Genomic DNA, 26,477 nt, shown 5'->3' with positions numbered 1-26,477 from the left:
AAAACATTAAAAAGTTTTTTTTAATTAAAAAAAAAAGAAACCTTGAAAAGGGAAGTGGTTTATTTTTTTTAAAGACTTACCTAGAGTAGTTTGGAGAGTGCTTGCCTTCTTGTAACTAACTGCACAGTTTACAAGAAAACGAGCATCTCAATTATCTCACCTGCTTCTCAATTGGGATTAGATTGCAACGTTGCTGCACTTCCAATGCTGTGAACGCCTGACAACATATTCGTGAACATTTTCTGGTGTCACGTCTTCTGGGACATCGTCTCCCCACCCCTCCCACTTTCCTCAGTGACGTGGTAAGTTTGCATTCACTCTCCTCCTCTGGCTGCATATCTAGACTCTGGAAACGGTATCCCTGGCAGCACTGCCAAGAAGGTCTCTGTGTCTTGATGAACCCCACTCACATTGACTTTGAACTTCAGCTCCAGCCTCAGCTCTTCTCATTTCTCCTACACACGTTCAGTTTGGTCCCCATCCCCTTTTTTCATTTTTTACATTCATACAATGTCACCCGGGTTCATCGCGCAGCAGGGGGACCAGGAGACAACATAACCACCTGCTTTGCAATTGTGGTAAACAAACATCACAACCCCAATATCCTGGCACCCTGATCTTAGGATTCCAGGATTCAGAACGGAAGGAATTGGTTCCTGTTGTGCAAGACATCCAGTTTATGGTGTTTTCTTATAGCAGCACAAGCCAAGACAAAATCTAATAAATTATGAACTTTGCTTAATGAGCAGGTACCAATATTGACTCATTAATGATAACAAATGTACTGTACTTCTGTAAGACATTAATAAGAGGGGAAACTGTGTGAAGCTGTATATTGCAACTCTGTATGACTGTGGCAGTTTTTTCTAAATGTAAAACCGTTTCACAAAATTAAGTCTATTAAAAAAAAATTGCAACCTCTTGTCTTCAGCTGACTCTCTGCCTTTTGAGCTCCCTTGGGGGAAAATTTAAGGAAACAAATGGTGGGGGGATTTCGTGTTAATATTCAGGTTTTATTTCACTTCGGGTTTGAGGTTCCTTCTCTTCCTTCCTCTGTCCTCTGCCAGAGCTCACTCGAGAGCCAGGCACTCCGAGATCTCAGAAGGAGCTGAATCCCAGTCCCCCATGATACTCATTCTAAATGCTTCCAAGTAGTAAAGCCCAGGTCAGTCCAGGTGTGAACAGAGAACTCTGGTCCCCAGGGTAGTTTTAAGACCTGATGTGGGGGGCAGTTAATCCATGTCCTGAACCCACGGAACAGAGTTGGAAGGGGCTCTGCAGAGCAAGGTGGATGCTGTGATATACCAGGTCTCAGGACGTGGCCCTCACCTGTCACCCTCTTTAGGATGGCCTCAGGTGAGGAGAGCTACCATGCCCAAGGTCATCCCTGGTAACATCCTAACTCTGGAACACACGGGAGATCAGCTGAGGTTGCCATTGAGACCTCACTGCAGCTCAGCTTCTTCTAAACATTCTTGCTCCCTTCTGCTCCCCTCCACAGGTTTGTTCTTAAAAGTACTCCCTGAAAATGACCTGCTTGTTAATATCCATCGCAACATCTGTTGCCCAGGGAAGCCAAGGTGAACAAGAGATTGTGACCGGTACCAGAAAAAGATGGGGATCCTTTTGTCTCTAGGGGCCAAGCCACTCCTGGAAGAATGGATTGTTTACACTGCCACATACCATATACATATAACACATACCACATCCCATATTCCATATACCATACACAATATACCATATATCTTATACCAAACACTCTGGGTATATAAAAGCAATGAGAAACCACAAAACTGTTTATGCAAGAAGGGGTATAATCAGATGTGTGTTGTAGAAACCATCTTGGATAAAGGAGAAGGTAGAGCTTACACCGGGCAAAACAAGACAGGGGTAGCCTATTAGGAAGTAATAGTTTTCACTGAGGGAAGCGATGATGATAGAGATGGAGAAATAGATATTTAGGAGGTAAAATAGATATTTAGGAGGTAAAACTAACAGGGCCTCTAGCAGGCAGACGAGAGTGGGCAAGTCAGGATGCAGAACATGGGTTACTTCTTGGTTTGACCAAATGGATAGAGGATGTGCCACATACTGAACGGGGTGGAAAGAGTAGGAGAATGTCTGAGTGCAGACTATGAGCTCAGGGTTGAATATTTGAACTATACAAATGAAGATCTCAAAGTCAAAAGATATATAGGTCAGTCACCAAGAAGTGGATTCAAGAGTAGAACCTTGATTGCATCTGGTTACAAATCCACTGCCCTTGACCACCAAGGCATGAAATATCCCAGTCTCTGAAGAGGTTAGAGTCTGATGGAAGGTGTGAAGTCTCCCGGAGGTTGGAGGAAGGGAGAGATGCTGGAGGCTGCAGGAAAGATGCTCAGTAGGGGCCATGGATGGCTTCCCAGCATGGAATTCATCATTCCAGGACAATGTGAGAGGATGGTGACATCCCTGGGAGAGGGGAGTCTTGTCATCTCCTAAGGGCAGTTTGGGCCTGCTCTGCATGCTCCTCTTGCTCAACCACCCCCCTGAACTTAACATCCTGTAGATCCCTAAGAGGAGACAGGGCTCATAATGAACCAGTTGCAAAATAGCCCTGGCAGTAAGTGCATCGCAATGGACTCGTGGACATGAAGGGTCATCAGTCTTGTGTGGGCTGAGAGTCTCCAGACACAAGCATTAAGCATTGTGCTCGAGTAGAGCCCATTCCGGTGTGACATACAAGCCAACATGCTGGTTCCATCACTTTCTGAGAGCATTTCTAGAATCTCTCCACTCCCTCCAGAAGCCCATTCCCCCAAGTAAATCAAGTGGAAAACACAGAGGTCAACCAAACAGACTATTCCATCCACATCAGTGATGTGTCACCCAAGGATGGGGGCACCTATTACTATGTGAAGTTAACAACAGGGCATCCTGATGTGGCGTAGGTATCTGGTTCAAGCCCCTTGTGTCTGTGAACGGTGAGTACAGCCTGAGAAACTCCATCCCCTAGGTTTGTAAAACTAAATTTTTCAAAATCTGAAGCATGTACCAAATCATCACTACACACTGGATACCGTGCCCCTTCACCCACAAGCAACCCTGTAGGCTGGGATTCTATACATGGCTCTTCTTTCAGTCTGGGCCCTGTGCCCACTCTTGAATGAAGCCATGTGACAGGCCATGCCCTTTATGATGACCCAACTACCAAAACATGAACACAGGGCCAGAAAAACTCCAAAATCACAAGGTATTCAATAGGTTAAGCATAACTACATGTGTGCACCAGACGGTCCAAAAAGTTGTTAAACTGAGCCTACAACTCTGTCTGGCCTTTCTGAGGTTTAGGGACAAAGCTGAGCTCGAAAATATGCATTGTGTCTTTTTTGGCCTACTTCCTGACTCCAAACTTAAATCACAGACACTGTAGCCCCATATAATCCTCTGGATTTGGATGGAATCTCAACACGGGGAAAGGTAGCCCCCAAGCTTAGTATCTCCTGAGACAAAACAAAGGGATCCAAAGGCAGGCAGAACCTCTACAAGCCTGCACAATTCCACTCACTCATTTCTAACTGGAATGTCATCGGGGCCTGGTGACAGCTCCCTGAAGGGTCACCACAATGCAGTCAAGACATCGATCCCCACATAGGAAATCCACACGTGGCTGTGGTCTACTCCTATGGCTCTGGGGAGCCGAGACACCAGCAGGAAGGTTCTTGTGTGTCACCCGCTCCCAGGTCTCATTTGGATAAGTTGTCCCAGAGGGGTTGAGTCTCTCTCCTGGCACTTGATCTTTCCATGGTCTGCCCTGGTCTACCCTCAGCTCTGCTGTTCTCTGATTCTCTGAGGACAACCAGTGTTTCCTGCTGCTCAATTTGCATTAATTTCGTCAAATACAGTGTCATTAGGGTGTCCATCTGTTCTTCTGGGAAAACTAGCTTTCCTCAGTAATGTTCTCAAGTCCAATCACATTCCATGCCATCCACTGGCTATGGAACATTCACATCTTTCGCTCAAGCTGAAACATGTGGCTTCCCTGCCATTCCCCTGCATTGGGCTGTGGTGTCAGTGTAGGGACCACAACCCACTCTCCCTGCCTTTGGCTTAGTGTTAGCCTATGTCATACTGTGACTTCCTATGAATTCTACTGAAATATATAACATCTTATAGTATTTAACAATCGTGCCGTTTTTCCTCATTGTTTTTCCTCATTCTACTGCACAGCTGAAAACCCAGTTGCAAAGAGTTCTAGAAGTCGTTAGATCATGATTTCAGAAGCCAGGAATCATAAATGCATAGAGCCTGAAAGTTGGGGTGTCTGACTAGCATGACAGTAAAACACGCTGTGTCTGGTGTAACCCCAGCTTTGCCACTTGTGACCTTGGGCAGATTACTGAAACTCTCCAAATCCTAGTTCCTTCCTATGTAAAAATCTCAGTCTCTTGGAGTCAAAAAGATGTAGAGTCTGTGAATCTTAAAATATTAGAATTACCAAATCGTAGAGTGAGTCACCTGACCTGTAGGTTTTTAAATGGTATTTAATGTTCATCTTTGCATCTTACATGGCCAAAGTGGAAAAAAAAAAAGAGAGCAAGATTTTGAGGCTTTCGTCAATCCCATTCATTCTTTTCTGCATGCATTCCTCGATCCACCATGCATCAAGCATGCATTCACTCAAAGCACACTCTCATTCAGCCATGCATTTACCTATGCAGGAATCTGTTAACAAGTACCTGAATCCTCCTCTGGGGCAGACCCTGGGCAGATGACCCATCTCCAGGAATTTCCAGGCTCTCACAGTGGACTTTCTATAGTAATTGTCTGCTTTCCCTGGGCTGTGTCAGTTCCCCCTACAGGGACAATGTCCCAGTCTTCACCCTCCTTGGACTTGGTAGCTATTACCTGCCATGTGCAGAGATTCTATCCACATTTGAACCAAGCATATGACTGAATCTATTTGTCTAGCTCTGTCAGACGCGTAAGTGCCACTTCTCCAGGGGTGATGTGTTTTCTTGCAAACTGTCAAAAAGCCAATAGAGAAATATAGTGATATATCTTGGAAGTTTGTCATATGGTGGTGATTCTTTTGGAGAACAGAACTATTACTCGATTTCTCTCTGTGTATCTATTAATCTAGTATATGGTCTAGGTATAGAAGGACTTCAGTAACTGTTTTCGAGTAAACTATTCAATATTGTAATAACTATGCAATATATACACATATATGAAAAGAATTTCTCCTCTATTCCTTTAACCTTTATCATTTCTGGGATTAATAAACTGGTAAGGAGTCTGTATTTGTGTTAAATCCTTCAATATCAATTTTTAAATACTTGACACAATTAAGTTGCAAATATAAACCAAAAAGATCACACACACACACACACACACACACACACACACACACACACAGTGGAATATCATTACTCAGCCATCAAAATAAATGAAATCTTGTCATTTGCAATGATGGGGATGGAGCTAGATGTATTATGCTAAGCTAAAGAAAGTCAAAGAAAGAAAAACACCATATGATTTCACCCATATGTGGAATTTAAGAAATAATAGCGATGAACATATATGAGCAGAAGGAAAAACAAAGAGAGGGAATAAAACCATGAGAGAGTCTTAATGATAAAGAACAAACTCAAAGTTGATGAAGGAAGGTGGGCTGGGGGTGGGCTAAATGGCTTTGGGGTATTAAGGAAGGCACTTGTTATCATGAGCACTGGGGGTTGAATATAATTGATGAATCACTGAAATCTACCCCTGAAACCAATCTTGCACTGTATGTTAACTAACTACACTTTAAATAAAACTTAAAAAACAAAAAACTACCTTGCCCTATAAACCCCAGGGATAAGTGAACAGCACAGGGAAATACAGTCAACAGTACTGGAATAATGTTACATGATGACAGATAGTGACTATGCATACCATGGTGAGTGTTGCATAATGCATAGAATCGTCAAATTACTGTGTTGTGCACCTAAGACGAATACAGCACTGTATGTCAACCCTAAAAATAAAATTTTTTTAAGTATTTCCAAAATAAAATTTGCCCTGGCATGAAAAAAAAAAGAACTGGACCCATACATAATATGTATTTGGTCAAGAGATGTTTGAAAAATGTGCCAACGCAACTCAATGTGGAAAGGATAGTCTTTACAACAAATGGTGTTGAAACAATTAGATATTCATATGTAGAAAGAAGGAGAAGATTCTTGACTGTTTCCTTATAACATAAACAAAACTTAATATTGTCTAAAAAATATTACTTTACCATAATGTGACTATGCAGTATACACAAAAATACTAAGAACAACTTAATATGATCAATGGATCATAGACGTAAATTGAAAGGCTACCTATAAAACTTCTAGAAGAAACTATAGGAAAAAAACAAAACTGAATTTCATGGCCTTGGTTTAGCATAGACATTTTAGATCAGACACAGGAAGCACAATCTATAAAAGAAAACATTGCTCCATTTGACTTCGGTAATCTCTATACCCAACTTGGGGCCTCAAGAGCGGGGAGAGGCCCCGTGCAGGGAGGAAGCATGATCTCTCCCGGGCCTCTCCACTCTCTCTGAAATGTGACAGGATCCCTCAGCAAGGGAGGCCTTCTCTGCCTGACTTCTATTTCACAATCTAGAAGCAGATTGCTAACTCACAGCCACATCACCCTATCATGGGCACTTCCTCTTAATCATGGGAGGAGGCAGGCTTTTCCTCTCTACAGAACAGAGGGCCTATTCTCCCCAGCACACTCATTTGCACAGGGCAGGATCCCCAGACCTCCACAATGTCAGCCCCTGCCTCCGGGCCCCATCCTCCTTCTTACCTGCTGCTGCCTCTGCTGTTGGGACTCACAGGTAAGCATTGCCTTGAGGTATAATCCCCGTTCCCTACCTCCTCACCTCCCCCTATCCCTGGACCTGAAGGGCCTCCAGGTAAGGACAGGTGTGCTGTGCGGGGCTGCCACAGAAGGCCAAGGACTGGGTGTCATCTGAGAGCAGGAAATCAGGGATGGGAGCATTGTGTGTATGGATCCATCACCTGAAGCTGGTTACCAGCGATATCCAAACAGCGGGTGCTTTCATCAGCCACAAGGACAAGTGTATGTATTAAATTATTTAATCCTCACAACACCCCCGCCTGATAGCTAGGACTGTACTCCTGATCAGCAGATGGAGAAATTCAGGCAGAGAGTGGAACTGGCCCAGTGTCACCTACCTAAGTCAGTACAGCTGCCGGGATTCACGTCCAGGCCACCCAGCTCCACGGTTCATTCTTTTCACCGTGTTATGCTGCTCAGCTTCTCGGTGGAGGCTAACTAAACAAACATCAGAAAATACAGAGAGGGAAACAGAAGAAGAGGCATCACTTAGCACACTCCGAGGTCTCCAGAGTTCCAGTTCTGCCGTGTGTCCTCCCAAACTCTGGTTAACGATGTGTTGGGTGATCCTTATGCACCAAATCTTTTACTGAGCTTTCAACATGTATGACAATTTCATGAAATCCTCAAAGTGATCTGTATGCTAGCATGCTGGGCCACACTTCATGCATACTTGGGAATGCACTTGTGTGTGTACACGTAGGAGTGGGCATGAGGAAGGGTACACACACGGGCGTGTGCACACACACAGCATATTTGAAAGCACTTTCCTTACTGTTGCCTTCATATCACGTCCACTCTACATGAAATGTACACTGAACACACGTTTGGTTAGCTGCCTCTCAGCTAGTCACCCTCTTTTTCTACTTCTTTAAACTTACTGCTCACTCTCCACCAAGCTCTTAAGGCAAGTAAACTTCTTTCTGGGTAAAACGATGAGAACTTTGTGTATTACTGCCTTGGTGGCTCTCTTCCATGCTGAATCAGAGTGAAGAGGGGAAAGGGGGATACAAGAAGTGGAGATTCCTGCCTATGCGATCTACACTGGTACTTATATCCTGATCCCAATTATCTAGCATCGGCTGATGCCTCCAGGCCTCAGGAAATCTCGTGCATAATCACTTTCCAATTTCCTGAGCACTCACCCTGTGCCACACACACTTGGAAATGCACGCGTCTGTTATTTCCTAGGATCTTTGTATCCGAGGTAGACATTTTTGTCCCTTAGCTTACAGATAAGAAAAGTAGGCACAGAAAAGTCCAAGGTCACTCAGTGGTGAAGGCAGGGCTATGGTTTCAACTCAGGCAGTCTGAGTCTAGATCTCACGGGTCTAACCATTGCTCTTCTCAAACCCTGTGGCCCCACATCCATCCCTTGAAGTTTGCAGATCTGCCAGTGGGTGTAGGGAAGGCGATGTGGGTGACAGCATTTGTGGTTTGCTTCTCTGGGGCTCTTCTGCTTCCTGGGTATATGCAAATGATTGTTTTCACCAAGACATCTTCATGGGACACTTGGCTTCTCATAATTTCCTGAGAAATTCTCCACCGAAAATAGACTCCAAGTTCTCAGAAAGGGATTGCCCTATGCAAATTCACACATCGCATAAATATTAACTGGATAACTACAAGGTGCCAAGAACTGTTACATGAGCTTACGGAGTACTGGTTATTAAAAGAGAGAAAGTAGTGGCCCTCGTGGAAGTTATATCATGATGAACAAAAAGACTGGAAACGATAGATATACCAATTAAGCAAATAACACAACATACCAGAAAGCGATGAGTGTTAGAAGAAACACAATAGTACAGCTGGCTAAGATAATGAGAGACTCTTTAGGGTAGGGTGTATTTAAAGAGGCAGCCTGGGGGCGCCTGGGTGGCTCAGTCGGTTAAGCGTCAGTTAAGCTCAGATCATGATCTCACACTCCGTGAGTTCGAGCCCCGCGTCAGGCTCTGTACTGATGGCTCAGAGCCTGGAGCCCACTTCGGATTCTGTGTCTCCCTCTCTCTCTGCCCCTCCCCCGATCATGCTCTGTCTCTCCCTGTCTCAAAAATAAATAAAAACATTAAAAAAAATTTTTTTTAAATAAAGAGGCAGCCTTGGTGGGCATCACTGAGAAGGGAGATTTGAGCAAGATTATGAGAAGGTGAGGGTGTGGGCCATGTGATCTTCTGGAAGAAAAGCCTTCCTGAACAGCATGGGAACAGCATGTGCACATGCCCTGACCCTCCCGCTCTGTTCAAGGATTTGGGCTTTTACTCTGAGTGAAACAGTTGCCATTGCAAAGTTTTGAAGACACAAGTGGCATGATGCGACATGCATTTTAACTTATTCTAGGATTTGGTTGAGATTAGACTATCACATGGCATACATAGAAGGAACTAGAGCATTCAAGAGCTTCCCACAGTCGTGCAAACAAGGACATATGGTGTGCCCCAGGACTGCAGCCAGGACAGAAAGGGGAAAGAGGTCAGATTGTGGGTGCATGCAGAAGGAGATCTCCTGATACATAGGATTTGGGGTGGAAAGAGAGGCTCCCGAGGGTTGGGACCTGAGCGTCTGGGAGAATAAAGGTGCCTCAGCTGAGATGTACAAGGACGTGTTGGAAACCGAGTTCAGTTTGGGACGAGTTAACTGTGAGAAGTTTACCTCTATCGAAGTAAAGTGGTGAGTGGCTGGTCAGACATACAAATCCAGAGTTCAAGGGCAAGGCCTGGGCCAGACATGGAAATATGAGGATTACAGATACACAGATGGCAGAGTTTACACCTCTCCCTGGCTCCTCTTGACCCTCTAATCCCTCTCACCTCCTCCCTCCCCTGTTCCCTCCATTTCCTTCCCCAAGATGCATGCCTATTTCTTCCCATTTGTCTTAGCAGTTCAGCTTCCTGACCCCAACTTTCCTCTCCAGACTTACAGATCAAACCACCTGATGCTCTTGGCACACCCAAGACTTGCCTGTGATAGCATGTACCCTCCTTAGGAGGCATGGTTGGTTTCAAATTGTGCTCAGTGCAGGGTTTTACCAGCTCACACTCTGTAAGAGCGAACCACACCTTTTCTCCCTGAGTAGCTAAGAAATAGAAAAGAACACAGGATGTATGTATGTGTGGTTTCCAGTAGCCCTCTCCTCTGATGTATATGCCTGCCTAGTTTTTAGGACACTTCAAAAGGAAGGAAATATTTTGTATTTCTCTATGTCTCAAGAGATTGGCTAGTCACTTAGGCAGTGAAATCCAACTGTAAAGTCTTGCACTTGCAGTGAAATGAATGCCCCCAAAATGACTGTGTCCCTTCAATGAATAATGTCCAGACATAGGCCACCTCCCACAACTCTTTTCAGAACACGGAAAAATTTGCAGACTACTATTTCCTTTGTTTAGCTGTTCCCATGGTGCTATGTCCTCCTTCAAGGACATGTTTCTCAAATCTACCAGTCCCTGGAACAATACATTTTCTTTGTCCTTGAGCCATTTAGTCCAACTCAAAGGCTCTACATGGGTGATCACCTTCTTTGAAGCCATATTTCTAATTATGCTAAACTACACATCACATAAAATCTACCCTCTCACCATTTTTAAGGGTACAAGCCAGTGGCCTCACGTACATTCACAAAGTTGGGAAGTCAGCACCACTGTGCATTTCAGGAACTTTTTCAACAACCGAAGCAGACACTTTGCATCCATTAAACAAGAATTCTCCATTCTGTCTTCCCCCACAGCCACCGATAATCTCTATTTTATTTTTTTGTATCTATGAATCTGTCTCTTGTAGATACTTCATGTGAGTAGAATCATATGCCTGTCCTTTTGTATTTGGCATATTTCACTTAAAGTGATATTTTCTTAGGTTGATCCATTGTATAGTACATATCAGACTCTCACTGCTTATTAAGGTTGAATAGAAGAAGTCCATTGTATATATCTACATCAACACCTTTTATCCACTCATCTATGGATAGATATGAATTTTTTCTGCTACCTTTTGGTTATCATGAAAAATACTGTTATGAACACGGATGGACAAAGATCTGAGTACATACCAGTAATTTGGGGGGTGTTTGCCTAAGAATGGAACATTCTGATCATATGGTAAATTCTATATTTCAATTTTAGTGAAAACACCAGTTTCCACAGTGACTGCACCATTTTTTTATTCCTACCAACGATGTACGATGGTTTCAATTTATCCACAGCTTACCCAATCCTTTTATCCTGATTTTTCACTTTCTTGTATGTATTTTGGTTTTGCTTTATTTTGTTTTTGGTAAAAGCCATTCTCAGGGAAAGTGGTGTCTCACTGTGGTTTGGATTTTCATTTTTCTAATGACTAGTGATGTCCAACATCTTTTCATGTGCTTACTCACCACTTGAATATCTTATTTGAGGAAATGTCTATTGGAGTCCTAGGTCCTTTTTCTCAACTGGGCTGTTCATTATTTCGTTGTTGAATTGTACGAGTTCTTTTTATATGCTGGTTATTAATCCTTTCTGAGACATATGCTTTGCAAATATTTCCTCCCATTCTGTGAGTTCTCTTTCACTTTTGATTTTGTCCTCTGCTGCCTGAAAGTTTTGTTGTTTTTTTTTTTTAATTTACTTATTTATTTTAAGAGAGAGAGCACAGAAGTAGGGGAGGGACAGAAAGAGAGAGAGTGACAGACAATGCTAAGCAGGCTCTGCGCCACCAGCACAGAGCCCAATGGAGGGCTTGAATCCATGAACCATGAGATCATTACCTGAGCCTGAGTTAGGCACATACTGGACTGAGCCATCCAGGGACCCCTGCAACAATTTTTTTAAATTTTCATAAAGTCCATTTTAAATATTTTTTAGTTTGTTATGTTTGCTTTTGGTTTCTTATACAATAAATCATTGCCAAATCCAATATCACAATTTTTCCCTACAGTTTTTTCTCTGAAAATTTGTTTGATTTATTGATTTATTGATTTAGCTCTTGTATTTAGGTCCCTTCATCCAATTTGAGCTCATTGTTCTATACAGAGTACGGTGAGGGTTCAACTTCCTTATTTGGATGTAGATATTCAGTTTTCCCGTGTTTCTTTTCATGTTGAAAAGATCACTCTTTCTCCCACTGAATGGTCTTGGCACTCTTGTTGAAAATCATTTGACCATATATGTGAGGGTTTATTGTTAGGCTCTCCATTCAATTCCATTGCTCTATATCTCTATTCCTTTTCAGTACTACAGTACTCTAATTATTATACTATGTAGTAGGTTTTTAAATCAAGGAGTATGAGTTTCCCAACTATTTTCTTTTCCAGGATCGTTTGGTGATCTGAGACCCTTGAAACTGCGTATGAATTCTAGAATGGGCTTTTCCATTTCTGCAAAAAAAAAAACAAACAAAAAAACAAAAAAAAAAACAAAAAAACTGCCATGGGGGTTTTGATAACAATTGTATTGAATCTGTAGATCGCTTTAGGTAGTATTGACATCTTAACAATATCAAGTCTTCCAATGCACAAACAGAGGAAGTTTTTCCATTTATTTATGTCTTCTTTCATTTCTTTCAGCAAAATTGTTTTACACTTTTTGGTGTACAGCCTTTCATCCCCATGAAAACAATTTACTACTAAGTATGATGTTAGTGCAACTGGAATTGTTTGCTAATTTCCTTTTTGAATTGGTCACCACTCACTTAGAGAAATGCACTTGAGTCTTGACTGTTGATATTGGTTTTGACTGTTGATATTGGTTTTATTTTTCCTCTAAGATTTTATTTAAACTCAAGTTAGTTAACACCCACTGTAGTCTTGGCTTCAGGAGGAAAACCCAGTGATTCATCTCTAACATATGACACCCAGTGCTCATCTCAAAGAGTGATCTCCTTAATGCCCGTCATACATTTAACCCATCCCCCCATCTCTCTCCCCTCCAGCAACCTTCAGTATGTTCTCTGTATTTAAGAGTCTCTTATGGTTTGCCTCCCTCTCTCTTTTCATCTCATTTTCCTTCCCTTCCCCTATGTTCATCTGTTGAGTTTCTCAAATTCCATGTATGAGTGAGCTCATTTGGTATCTGTCTTTGTCTGACTTATTTCACTTGGCATAATACCCTCTAGTTCCATCCATGTCATCACAAATGGCAAGATTTCATTCTTTTTTTATTTAAATATAATTTATTGTCAAATTGGTTTCCATACAATGCCCAGTGCTCATCCAACAAGTGCCTGTATTCATATACATTGTATTATAGTATTTACTATGTATATTGTATGTTACTATATAGTATATATATTAGTGTATTATATGTATATAGTATTATATACATTGCATGTGTGTGTGTGTGTGTGTGTGTGTGTGTGTATACACACACACATACCACATCTTCTTTATCCATTCATCAGTTGATGGATACTTTGGCTCTTTCCATAACTTGGCTATTGTTGACAGTGCTGCTATAAACATTGGGATTCATAAGCCCCTTTGATTCAGCATTTTTGTATCCTTTGGATAAATACCTAGTAGTGCAATTTCTGGGTCATAAGGTAGTGCTATGATTAATTTTTTTTTTAGGTACCTCCATATTGTTTTCTCAGGTGGCCACACCAGTCTGGATTCCCACCAACAGTGCAAAAGGGTTCCCCTCTGTTGTTTTCTTTTTTTCACATTTTATTTATATATAGCATAGAGATACTACTCCTTTTTATTTCCTACATTCTGCTACCTTCTGGTTTATTTTTCCTCTTCTTTTTCTGATTTCTCAAGGTCCATAGTTGTTAACTGAATTGTGATCTTTCCTCTCTTTAAATGTAGGCATTACAGCCATAAATTTCCCTCTAGAGCTGCTTTCACTGCAGACTGTAGTTTGGGGAAGTTGTGTTTCCATTTTCATTCATCTCAAGGTGTTCTCTAAATTCCCTTGTGATTCCTTTTTGCTTAAGTTTTTATTTTTTAAGAAGGAGTTGTTTTGTTTCTATATATTTGAGAATGTCCAGTTTCTGGTTCTGTTGTTGATTTCTCATTTTATTTCACAAACTATTTCACCAGTTCACTGCTTGAAAAGACTTTCTTCCAGATTCCAGTAAGTTGCCTGCTTCTTAGCCTGTATAACAATGGCTCATACAAAGGTTTTTTATAGTAACTGGTTTCTGTAATAGTCTGGGGATACATATGTGGTAAAAAGAACAATATCCCCCCTTAAAAGAAGTCCATATTATAATACCCAGAGCCTGTGAATAGTTTTTTCTTACATGGCAAAAGAGATTTTGCAGAAGTGATTAACTCAAGACTATTAAATGGGGAGATTATCCGAGATTATCAAAGTGGCCCAAATATATTCACAAGAGTCCTTATAAGAATGAGGCATGGAATAGGGGCACTTGTACCCCAATGTTCATAGCAGCACTCTCAACAATAGCCAAATTATGGAAAGAGCCTAAATGTCCATCAACTGATGAATGGATAAAGAAATTGTGGTATATATACACAATGGAATACTATGTGGCAATGAGAAAAAATGAAATATGGCCTTTTGTAGCAACGTGGATGGAACTGGAGAGTGTGATGCTGAGTGAAATAAGCCATACAGAGAAAGACAGATACCATATGGTTTCACTCTTATGTGGATCCTGAGAAACTTAACAGGAACCCATGGGGGAGGAGAAGGAAAAAAAAAAAAAAAAAAGAAAAGAGGTTAGAGTGGGAGAGAGCCAAAGCATAAGAGACTGTTAAAAACTGAGAACAGAGGGGAAGATGGCGGCGTAGGAGGACGCTGGGCTCACCACGCGTCCTGCTGATCACTTAGATTCCACCTACACCTGCCTAAATAACCCAGAAAACCGCCAGAGGATTAGCAGAACAGAGTCACTGGACCCAAGTGCAGACGAGAGGCCCACGGAAGAGGGTAGGAAGGGCGGCGAGGCGGTGCGCGCTCCACGGACTGGCGGGAGGGAGCCGGGGCGGAGGGGCGGCTCGCCGGCCAAGCAGAGTCCCCGAGTCCGGCTTGCAAAAGCGGAGGGGCCTGACGGACTGTGTTCCGACAGCAAGCGCGACTTAGCGTCTGGGAGGTCATAAGTTAACAGCTCTGCTCGGAAAGCGGGAAGGCTGGAGGACAAAGGGAGGGTGAGCTGCGGAGCCCCCGGATGACAGAGCTCAGTTTGGCGGGGAACAAAGGCGCTGGCCAGCGCCATCTCCCCCGCCCATCCCCCAGCCAAAATCCCAAAGGGAACCGGTTCCGGCCAGGGAAATTGCTCCCTCCGCGCAAACACCCAACTCTGCTTCTGCGGAGCCAAACCTCCGGCAGCGGATCTGACTCCCTCCGGCTGCCACAGGGCCCCTCCTGAAGTGGATCACCTAAGGAGAAGCGAGCTAAGCCTGCCCCCCCTGCCGCCGTGCACCTTGCCTTCCCACCCCAGCTAATACGCCAGATCCCCAGCATCACAAGCCTGGCAGTGTGCAAGTAGCCCAGACGGGCCACGCCACCCCATAGTGAATCCCGCCCCTAGGAGAGGGGAAGAGAAGGCACACACCAGTCTGACTGTGGCCCCAGCGGTGGGCTGGGGGCAGACATCAGGTCGGACTGCGGCCCCGCCCACCAACTCCAGTTATACACCACAGCACAGGGGAAGTGCCCTGCAGGTCCTCACCACACCAGGGACTATCCAAAACGACCAAGCGGAAGAATTCCCCTCAGAAGAATCTCCAGGAAATAACAACAGCTAATGAGCTGATCAAAAAGGATTTAAATAATATAACAGAAAGTGAATTTAGAATAATAGTCATAAAATTAATCGCTGGGCTGGAAAACAGCATACAGGACAGCAGAGAATCTCTTGCTACAGAGATCAAGGGACTAAGGAACAGTCACGAGGAGCTGAAAAACGCTTTAAAGGAAATGGAAAACAAAATGCAAACCACCACGGCTCGGATGGAAGAGGCAGAGGAGAGAATAGGTGAACTAGAAGATAAAGTTATGGAAAAAGAGGAAGCTGAGAAAAAGAGAGATAAAAAAATCCAGGAGTATGAGGGGGAAATTAGAGAACTAAGTGATACACTAAAAAGAAATAATATACGCATAATTGGTATCCCAGAGGAGGAAGAGAGAGGGAAAGGTGCTGAAGGGGTACTTGAAGAAATAATAGCTGAGAACTTCCCTGAACTGGGGAAGGAAAAAGGCATTGAAATCCAAGAGGCACAGAGAACTCCCTTCAGACGTAACTTGAATCGATCTTCTGCACGACATATCAGAGTGAAACTGGCAAAATACAAGGATAAAGAGAAAATTCTGAAAGCAGCAAGGGGTAAACGTGCCCTCACATATAAAGGGAGACCTATAAGACTCGTGACTGATCTCTCTTTTGAAACTTGGCAGGCCAGAAAGAATTGGCATGAGATTTTCAGTGTGCTAGACAGAAAAAATATGCAGCCGAGAATCCTTTATCCAGCAAGTCTGTCATTTAGAATAGAAGGAGAGATAAAGGTCTTCCCAAACAAACAAAAACTGAAGGAATTTGTCACCACTAAACCAGCCCTACAAGAGATCCTAAGGGGGACCCTGTGAGACAAAGTACCAGAGACATCACTACAAGCATAAAACAGACAGACATCACAATGACTCTAAACCCGTATCTTTCTATAATAACACTGAATGTAAATGGATTAAATGCGCCAACCAAAAGACATAGGGTATCAGAATGGATAAAAAAACAAGACCCATCTATTTGCTGTCTACAAGAGACTCATTTTAGACCTGAGGACACCTTTAGATTCAGAGTGAGGGGATGGAGAACTATTTATCATGCTACTGGAAGCCAAAAGAAAGCTGGAGTAGCCATACTTATATCAGACAAACTAGACTTTAAATTAAAGGCTGTAACAAGAGATGAAGAAGGGCATTATATAATAGTTACAGGGTCTATCCATCAGGAAGAGCTAACAATTATAAATGTCTATGCGCCGAATACCGGAGCCCCCAAATATATAAAACAATTACTCATAAACAGAAGCAACCTTATTGATAAGAATGTGGTAATTGCAGGGGACTTTAACACCCCACTTACAGAAATGGATAGATCATCTAGACGCACGGTCAATAAAGAAACAAGGGCCCTGAATGAGACATTGGATCAGATGGACTTGACAGATATATTTAGAACTCTGCATCCCAAAGCAACAGAATATACTTTCTTCTCGAGTGCACATGGAACATTCTCCAAGATAGATCATATACTGGGTCACAAAAGAGCCCTTCATAAGTTTACAAGAATTGAAATTATACCATGCATACTTTCAGACCACAATGCTATGAAGCTTGAAATCAACCACAGGATGGCACAAAAACAGACACACAGACCAATGGAATAGAATAGAAACCCCAGAACTAGATCCACAAACATATGGCCAACTCATCTTTGACAAAGCAGGAAAGAACATCCAATGGAAAAAAGGCAGCCTCTTTAACAAATGGTGCTGGGAGAACTGGACAGCAACATGCAGAAGGTTGAAACTAGACCACTTTCTCACACCATTTACAAAAATAAACTCAAAATGGATAAAGGACCTAAATGTGAGACAGGAAACCATCAGAACCTTAGAGGAGAAAGCAGGAAAAGACCTCTCTGACCTCAGCCGTAGCAATCTCTTACTCGACACATCCCCAAAGGCAAGGGAATTAAAAGCAAAAGTGAATTACTGGGACCTTATGAAGATAAAAAGCTTCTGCACAGCAAAGGAAACAACCAACAAAACTAAAAGGCAACCAACGGAATGGGAAAAGATATTTGCAAATGACATATCGGACAAAGGGCTAGTATCTAAAATCTATAAAGAGCTCACCAAACTCCACACCCGAAAAACAAATAACCCAGTGAAGAAATGGGCAGAAAACATGAATAGACACTTCTCTAAAGAAGACATCCAGATGGCCAACAGGCACATGAAAAGATGTTCAGCGTCGCTCCTTATCAGGGAAATACAAATCAAAACCACACTCAGGTATCACCTCACGCCAGTCAGAGTGGCCAAAATGAACAAATCAGGAGACTACAGATGCTGGAGAGGATGTGGAGAAACGGGAACCCTCTTGCACTGTTGGTGGGAATGCAAATTGGTGCAGCCGCTCTGGAAAGCAGTGTGGAGGTTCCTCAGAAAATTAAAAATAGACCTACCCTATGACCCAGCAATAGCACTGCTAGGAATCTACCCAAGGGATACAGGAGTACTGATGCATAGGGGCACTTGTACCCCAATGTTCATAGCAGCACTCTCAACAATAGCCAAATTATGGAAAGAGCCTAAATGTCCATCAACTGATGAATGGATAAAGAAATTGTGGTTTATATACACAATGGAATACTACGTGGCAATGAGAAAAAATGAAATATGGCCTTTTGTAGCAACGTGGATGGAACTGGAGAGTGTGATGCTAAGTGAAATAAGCCATACAGAGAAAGACAGATACCATATGGTTTCACTCTTATGTGGATCCTGAGAAACTTAACAGGAACCCATGGGGGAGGGGAAGGAAAGAAAAAAAAAAAAAAAAGGACGTTAGAGTGGGAGAGAGCCAAAGCATAAGAGACTGTTAAAGACTGAGAACAAACTGAGGGTTGATGGGGGGTGGGAGGGAGGGGCGGGTGGGTGATGGGTGTTGAGGAGGGCACCTTTTGGGATGAGCACTGGGTGTTGTATGGAAACCAATTTGTCAATAAACTTCATATTAAAAAAAAAAAAAAAAAAAAAGAAATCAACCACAGGAAAAAGTCTGGAAAACCTCCAAAAGCATGGAGGTTAAAGAAAACCCTATTAACGAATGAGTGGGTCAACCAGGCAATTAGAGAAGAAATCAAAAAATATATGGAAACAAATGAAAATGAAAATACAACAATCCAAACGCTTTGGGACGCAGCGAAGGCAGTCCTGAGAGGAAAATACATTGCAATCCAGGCCTATCTCAAGAAACAAGAAAAATCCCAAATACAAAATCCAACAGCACACCTAAAGGAAATAGAAGCAGAACAGCAAAGGCAGCCTAAACCCAGCAGAAGAAGAGAAATAATAAAGATCAGAGCAGAAATAAACAATATAGAATCTAAAAAAACTGTAGAGCAGATCAACAAAACCAAGAGTTGGTTTTTTGAAAAAATAAACAAAATTGACAAACTCTAGCCAGGCTTCTCAAAAAGAAACGGGAGATGACCCAAATAGATAAAATCATGAATGAAAATGGAATTATTACAACCAATCCCTCAGAGATACAAACAATTATCAGGGAATACTATGAAAAATTATATGCCAACAAATTGGACAACCTGGAAGAAATGGACAAATTCCTGAACACCCACACTCTTCCAAAACTCAATCAGGAGGAAATAGAAAGCTTGAACAGACCCATAACCAGCGAAGAAATTGAATCGGTTATCAAAAATCTCCCAACAAATAAGAGTCCAGGACCAGATGGCTTCCCAGGGGAGTTCTACCAGACATTTAAAGCAGAGATAATACCTATCCTTCTCAAGCTATTCCAAGAAATAGAAAGGGAAGGAAAACTTCCAGACTCGTTCTATGAAGCCAGTATTACTTTGATTCCTAAACCAGACAGAGACCCAGTAAAAAAAGAGAACTACAGGCCAATATCCCTGATGAATATGGATGCAAAAATTCTCAATAAGATACTAGCAAATCGAATTCAACAGCATATAAAAAGAATTATTCACCATGATCAAGTGGGATTCATTCCTGGGATGCAGGGCTGGTTCAACATTCGCAAATCAATCAACGTGATACATCACATTAACAAAAAAAAAGAGAAGAACCATATGATCCTGTCAATCGATGCAGAAAAGGCCTTTGACAAAATCCAGCACCCTTTCTTAATAAAAACCCTTGAGAAAGTCGGGATAGAAGGAACATACTTAAAGATCATAAAAGCCATTTATGAAAAGCCCACAGCTAACATCATCCTCAACGGGGAAAAACTGAGAGCTTTTTCCCTGAGATCAGGAACACGACAGGGATGCCCACTCTCCCCGCTGTTGTTTAACATAGTGCTGGAAGTTCTAGCATCAGCAATCAGACAACAAAAGGAAATCAAAGGCATCAAAATTGGCAAAGATGAAGTCAAGCTTTCGCTTTTTGCAGATGACATGATATTATACATGGAAAATCCGATAGACTCCACCAAAAGTCTGCTAGAACTGATGCATGAATTCAGCAAAGTTGCAGGATACAAAATCAATGTACAGAAATCAGTTGCATTCTTATACACTAACAATGAAGCAACAGAAAGACAAATAAAGAAACTGATCCCATTCACAATTGCACCAAGAAGCATAAAATACCTAGGAATAAATCTAACCAAAGATGTAAAGGATCTGTATGCTGAAAACTATAGAAAGCTTATGAAGGTAATTGAAGAAGATTTAAAGAAATGGAAAGACATTCCCTGCTCATGGATTGGAAAAATAAATATTGTCAAAATGTCAATACTACCCAAAGCTATCTACACATTCAATGCAATCCCAATCAAAATTGCACCAGCATTCTTCTCGAAATTAGAACAAGTAATCCTAAAATTCATATGGAACCACAAAAGGCCCCGAATAGCCAAAGGAATTTTGAAGAAGAAGACCAAAGCAGGAGGCATCACAATCCCAGACTTTAGCCTCTACTACAAAGCTGTAATCATCAAGACAGCATGGTATTGGCACAAAAACAGACACACAGACCAATGGAATAGAATAGAAACCCCAGAACTAGACCCACAAACGTATGGCCAACTCATCTTTGACAAAGCAGGAAAGAACATCCAATGGAAAAAAGACAGCCTCTTTAACAAATGGTGCTGGGAGAACTGGACAGCAACATGCAGAAGGTTGAAACTAGACCACTTTCTCACACCATTTACAAAAATAAACTCAAAATGGATAAAGGACCTAAATGTGAGACAGGAAACCATCAGAACCTTAGAGGAGAAAGCAGGAAAAGACCTCTCTGACCTTAGCCGTAGCAATCCCTTACTCGACACATCCCCAAAGGCAAGGGAATTAAAAGCAAAAGTGAATTACTGGGACCTTATGAAGATAAAAAGCTTCTGCACAGCAAAGGAAACAACCAACAAAACTAAAAGGCAACCAACGGAATGGGAAAAGATATTTGCAAATGACATATCAGGCAAAGGGCTAGTATCTAAAATCTATAAAGAGCTCACCAAACTCCACACCCGAAAAACAAATAACCCAGTGAAGAAATGGGCAGAAAACATGAATAGACACTTCTCTAAAGAAGACATCCAGATGGCCAACAGGCACATGAAAAGATGTTCAGCGTCGCTCCTTATCAGGGAAATACAAATCAAAACCACACTCAGGTATCACCTCACGCCAGTCAGAGTGGCCAAAATGAACAAATCAGGAGACTATAAATGCTGGAGAGGATGTGGAGAAATGGGAACCCTCTTGCACTGTTGGTGGGAATGCAAATTGGTGCAGCCGCTCTGGAAAGCAGTGTGGAGGTTCCTCAGAAAATTAAAAATAGACCTACCCTATGACCCAGCAATAGCACTGCTAGGAATTTATCCAAGGGATACAGGAGTACTGATGCATAGGGGCACTTGTACCCCAATGTTCATAGCAGCACTCTCAACAATAGCCAAATTATGGAAAGAGCCTAAATGTCCATCAACTGATGAATGGATAAAGAAATTGTGGTATATATACACAATGGAGTACTATGTGGCAATGAGAAAAAATGAAATATGGCCTTTTGTAGCAACGTGGATGGAACTGGAGAGTGTGATGCTAAGTGAAATAAGCCATACAGAGAAAGACAGATACCATATGGTTTCACTCTTATGTGGATCCTGAGAAACTTAACAGGAACCCATGGGGGAGGGGAAGGAAAAAAAAAAAAAAAAAGAGGTTAGAGTGGGAGAGAGCCAAAGCATAAGAGACTGTTAAAAACTGAGAACAAACTGAGGGTTGATGGGGGGTGGGAGGGAGGGGAGGGTGGGTGATGGGTATTGAGGAGGGCACCTTTTGGGATGAGCACTGGGTGTTGTATGGAAACCAATTTGTCAATAAATTTCATATATATAAAAATAAATAAATAAACAAATAAATAAAAAGAAAAAAAAATCGAAAAAAAAAACAAAACAAAACTGAGAACAAACTGAGGGTTGATGGGCGGTGGGAGGGAGGGGAGGGTGGGTGATGGGTATTGAGGAGGGCACCTTTTGGGATGAGCACTGGGTGTTGTATGGAAACCAATTTGTCAATAAATTTCATATATATATAAAAAAAAAAGAATGAGGCATGGAAATCAAAGTTAAAGAAGGACAGGTGGCAAGAAAGGCAAGAATCTGGAGTGATTGGAAGATGGGAAACCATGAGAAAAAGATTGTGGGCAGCTTCTAGGATTTGGAAAGACAAAGACAATAACTCCAGAAGAAACGCAGCTCAGCTGACCCTTGATTTTAACCCAGCAACACCAATTTTGGACTTCTGACCTCAAGAATTGTAAGATAATAAGCTTCTGTAGGTTTTGGCATTAAGTTTTTAAAAGTGTTGCAATAGCATTCAGAAACTAAAATGATTACGATATGAGGGGGAAAAAACCTCATATTTTTGAATGTTTTACTTCTTATGAAACTACATGCTTATGGTGTGTTTAAAGCTCTGCCCATCACTGTCTCTCAAGCATCCAGGCTGCTGGGACAGACCCCAGCATGTGCACGTGCTTGTGAAGGAGGGAAGTTGATCCATAGAGGTTCCAGAAGCTAAACACACAGCCCAGAAACTACATCCATCACTTCCTCTCACACACAATGGTCTAAAGAAGTCTCACGGCCACACCTAATGCAAGAGACCAGAAAGTGTAACACCCAAGGGGCCAGAACGTAGACAAGCAGGATCATTTGGCGAAGCACGACGCTTTCAGAGAGGGCTGGGGCCGTCCGCCTGCCGTGTGCCACATCACTGAATCTCTCTGTGTTTTGCTTTGCTCGTCTGTAACAGGGTCCCGTGTGACAGGCTCGTCGCGAGGGCTACATGCCGTGTACACGCAGCGGGCTGGGCTCAAGGTGTGCACTCAGTGAAAGCTGTTGTGGATAAACACTTCAGTGGACGGACAGGATCGCACAAGGATGGTAAATAGCTGTCTTGTTCTCCCTCCAGGTGTGGCAGGTGAGACAGAACTGCAGGTGATCCAGCCTGAGAAGTCGGTGTCTGTGGCGGCCGGACAGACGGCCACTCTTCACTGCACCATGACCTCCGTGCTCCCCGCTGGGAAGGTCGACTGGTTCAGGGGCACAGGGCCAGGCCGGGAGTTAATCTTCAGTTTCAGAGGAGACCCTCACTCCCCTCGAGTAACAAATGTTTCAGACGCCACAAGGAGAAACAACATGGACTTTTCCATCCGCATCAGTAACATCACCCCAGAAGACACAGGAACCTACTACTGTGTGAAGTTCCAGAAGGGGAACCCCGATGTGGAGTTTAAGTCTGGACCAGGCACCCAGGTCACCGTGAGCGGTGAGTATCACTCCGTCCCCTGGTTGTGACAAATCAATAAGAATGCCCTCCACTGTCTGAGCAACAGATAAGGATCAGGTGCTGTTATGGGTGCCCCTGAATCAGCCCCTTCCACAGATCAGGAAAGTTGAGGCCTGGAGAGGCCTTGCTATTTGCTGAAGACACCACGGCTGACAAACAGTGGGGAAATCTGGAACCGCGGTCTGCAGGTTCCCAGCTCTTCCCTTTTTCAATCCTGACCAGCCCTCTGGTTCCCAGGATGAGAGACTGAAAGTCTGGGAGACATGCTAGTCACAAGGCCCATCCTCACATCTGCCTCCAAATAGCACTCATGTCGATGTGTCCAGAATCCTCTACACTCAGCACTTACTAAGCACTTGCTATGCGCAAGCTCTGTTCTGGGTACTGTAGGAGGAGGAGGTGGACACCGAGAGTGACACCCACCAGAAATGTCCTTCCTGTGCCCAGATTGGTAGGAAGTCCCCTGGCAGAGAAGACAAGAGGGACTTTGAACTTAGGCTGGAATTGCACGCGGGCCCTGCCCCTGACTCAGTCTCCGACACCGCCCTCCCAACACTATCAGCAGGGCTAAAAAATAATCCATGCGAGGGTTCTGCACAGTGTCACATACCTGTCGTTGCTGAGGATGACCAGAGTCATGCTTACTGCTCGTAAATGCTCCTCTTGTAGCCAAACCCTCTCCCCCCGTGGTGTCGGGCCCCACGGCCAGGGCCACACCTGAGCAGACTGTGAGCTTCACCTGCGAGTCCCACGGCTTCTCCCCCAGAAACGTCACCCTGAAATGGTTCAAAAACGGGAAGGAGCTGGCAGCCTCCCAGACCACCGTGGACCCAGAGGGAGACAGCGCTTCCTACAGCATCTTCAGCACAACCACGCTGCCGCTGGCCCCGGGGGACGTTCGCTCCCAGGTCACCTGCGAGGTGGCGCACGTGACCCTGCAGGGGGGCCCTCCTCTTCGTGGGACTGCCAACTTGTCCGAGACCCTCCGAGGTAGATGCCCGTCACCCCCGGCCCAAGCCCAGCTCCGGCCCCCAAGCCTCCCAGCCTGCCCCTCCCCCACTCCGTGCTCCCAGCCTTCCATCCCCTGGAACCTGCCTCCTGACAGACCCTCCCAATCACCGGGCACCCAGGGGTACCGTCACCTCCTCCTGTTTTAACGGCAGTTCCGGGTGAACACCTACCGTGCTAGGTAGTTCGATTTACTTTCCCATAGCCACTCCAATTATTGAGCACCTACTGTAATCCAGCCACTGTGTGCTCGGTGACTTCATGGATTTTGCTAGTTACTCGATTCCAAATGCATGCTGGGGGCTCGATTTCACTCATCATTACCCTAATAGGAGCTACCAGTAGGTACCTTGAGCACCTACTGTGTACTGGGCACTGTGCTTAGGGATTTCACTCGCATGCAAAGCCTACCCTCAGTGTTTGAGCACCAGCTGTATGCCTAGCACTGATCTGGGTGATTCCCTTGCTGCGTGGGAGGACCTAAGTTCTCGAGCCCCTCCCCGGTGATGTGTCTGTTCCATGAGGTCAGAGCTTCTGCTCTGTGCTGTTTCAGTTCCACCCACCTTGGAGGTTGCCCAGCAACCCGTGACAGGGGACCAGGTGAAGGTCATTTGCCAAGTGAAGAAGTTCTACCCCCAGCGCCTACAGCTGACCTGGTTGGAGAACGGAAACGTGTCCCGAACAGAAACGGCCTCGACGGCCTCGAACCTCATAGAGAACAAGGATGGGACCTTTAACTGGACGAGCTGGCTCCTGGTGAATTTATCTACCCACACAGAGGACGTGGTGCTCACCTGCCAGGTGCAGCATCATGGGCAGCAGGCAGTCACCAAAAGGCATATACTCAAGACCTCTGGCTACACCAAGGACCAGTGCACAGATGGAAACTCGGGTGAGCCTTGATGTCAACTAATCTGGCATTTAATTTTATATTTTCTTTTCTCATGGTAAAGTAGTTATTCATGCTCATTATAGAATAATCTAGAAGTCTATAGATACGAAGTAGAAACTTGCTGTGAGGTCCGGGACTTCCCCCAAAGCCTACATTCCAAGAATGACCACTGGTACAGATCTCTTTAGATCTTTTGACATAACCACGCATTAGAGAAAGAAACAACAGAGGGAGGGAGATGATCTTGTTGCTAGGGTCTGCCTCCTGCTCCTTCACCTGACAGGGATTAAGTCACCATGCCAGGCCAGCCACCCCCTCCTCCCGATCTCTCTTACCCGCCTATTCTATATTCCTTCAGAACATTCTATCGTCACCCCAGCAAATGTCTGCATCCACCACTCTGAAATTCTGGAAGAAAGTCCAGAGGACCTGGAGTCTGGTTTTCTGTTTTTATAAAGAAATATTTTTTAAGTTTATTGATTTATTTTCAGAGAGAGAGAGAGAGTCCCTGAGGACAGGGACCACCAGCCTGTAGAACAAACACGTATTAGATATAGCAACTGGTCATTGTCCCAAGGACCTACAGTGTCCCCCTTTTATGACCGAAGTATATCTCATTTCTCTCTCATGTAACATCAGGAGCAGGTGGAGCCAGGATTCAAGTAGTCTTTGCTCCAAAAGACCTTTCAAAGGCCCATGTTCCTTCTATATGCACTATGACATCACTGTCACTGCTGGGTCAACAATGGGTCACTGAGTGTCCATGTCCCTCCCAACTGGGAGAGTATAGATAGGAAGAGGAAAACAACTTCTTTCAAAACTAGAGGTATACAGAAGTTGCAGAATTGTGTCCACTAATGACTTAGTCATGGATGCACATCCATGTGCATCTATTTGCATTGCAAATGGAGTCCATAATTGTGTAGTCATGTGACTAATGACATTGGCTTTTCTACAAAACCAATATACCATTAGACACTTCATAAAATAATTTCCTACTATCATCTAAAATGGGGTCTATATTCAGATTTTCAAAACTTTCTTCTGTAACTTTATTTTGTGCACCTAGCTTGGTTTTAATTCATCTGTAAATGCTTGGAAGAACTTTCCTGTGAAACCACCTAGGCCTCCACAATTCTTTTCTTGACTTGAAAATAATCTGAATGGCTACTCAGATTCA

General features: G+C 43.5%; 1 protein-coding gene across 2 annotated transcripts in view; it reads left to right on the top strand.

Moving 5' to 3' along the window:
• Positions 1 to 6,747: 6,747 nt before the first annotated feature.
• Positions 6,748 to 26,477, top strand: part of LOC124503136 (signal-regulatory protein beta-1-like) — a 29,633-nt gene continuing 9,903 nt past the window's right edge. For both annotated transcript variants that reach the window (XR_006960119.1, XM_047067970.1), the window contains exons 1-4: positions 6,748 to 6,862; positions 23,020 to 23,376; positions 24,067 to 24,387; positions 24,959 to 25,297. Coding sequence is in view for 1 of the 2 variants with exons in the window: in XM_047067970.1 (XP_046923926.1) it covers positions 6,793 to 6,862; positions 23,020 to 23,376; positions 24,067 to 24,387; positions 24,959 to 25,297 (1,087 nt within the window). In the remaining variant the exon portion in view is untranslated. The remainder of the gene's footprint in view (positions 6,863 to 23,019; positions 23,377 to 24,066; positions 24,388 to 24,958; positions 25,298 to 26,477) is intronic.

This window comes from Lynx rufus, unplaced genomic scaffold (assembly GCF_022079265.1).
Source record: "Lynx rufus isolate CCGP_SWC_20201006 ecotype Redwood Valley unplaced genomic scaffold, mLynRuf1.p SCAF_8, whole genome shotgun sequence".
NCBI lineage: Eukaryota > Metazoa > Chordata > Mammalia > Carnivora > Felidae > Lynx > Lynx rufus.
This window is presented reverse-complemented; position numbering and strand designations above follow the sequence as displayed.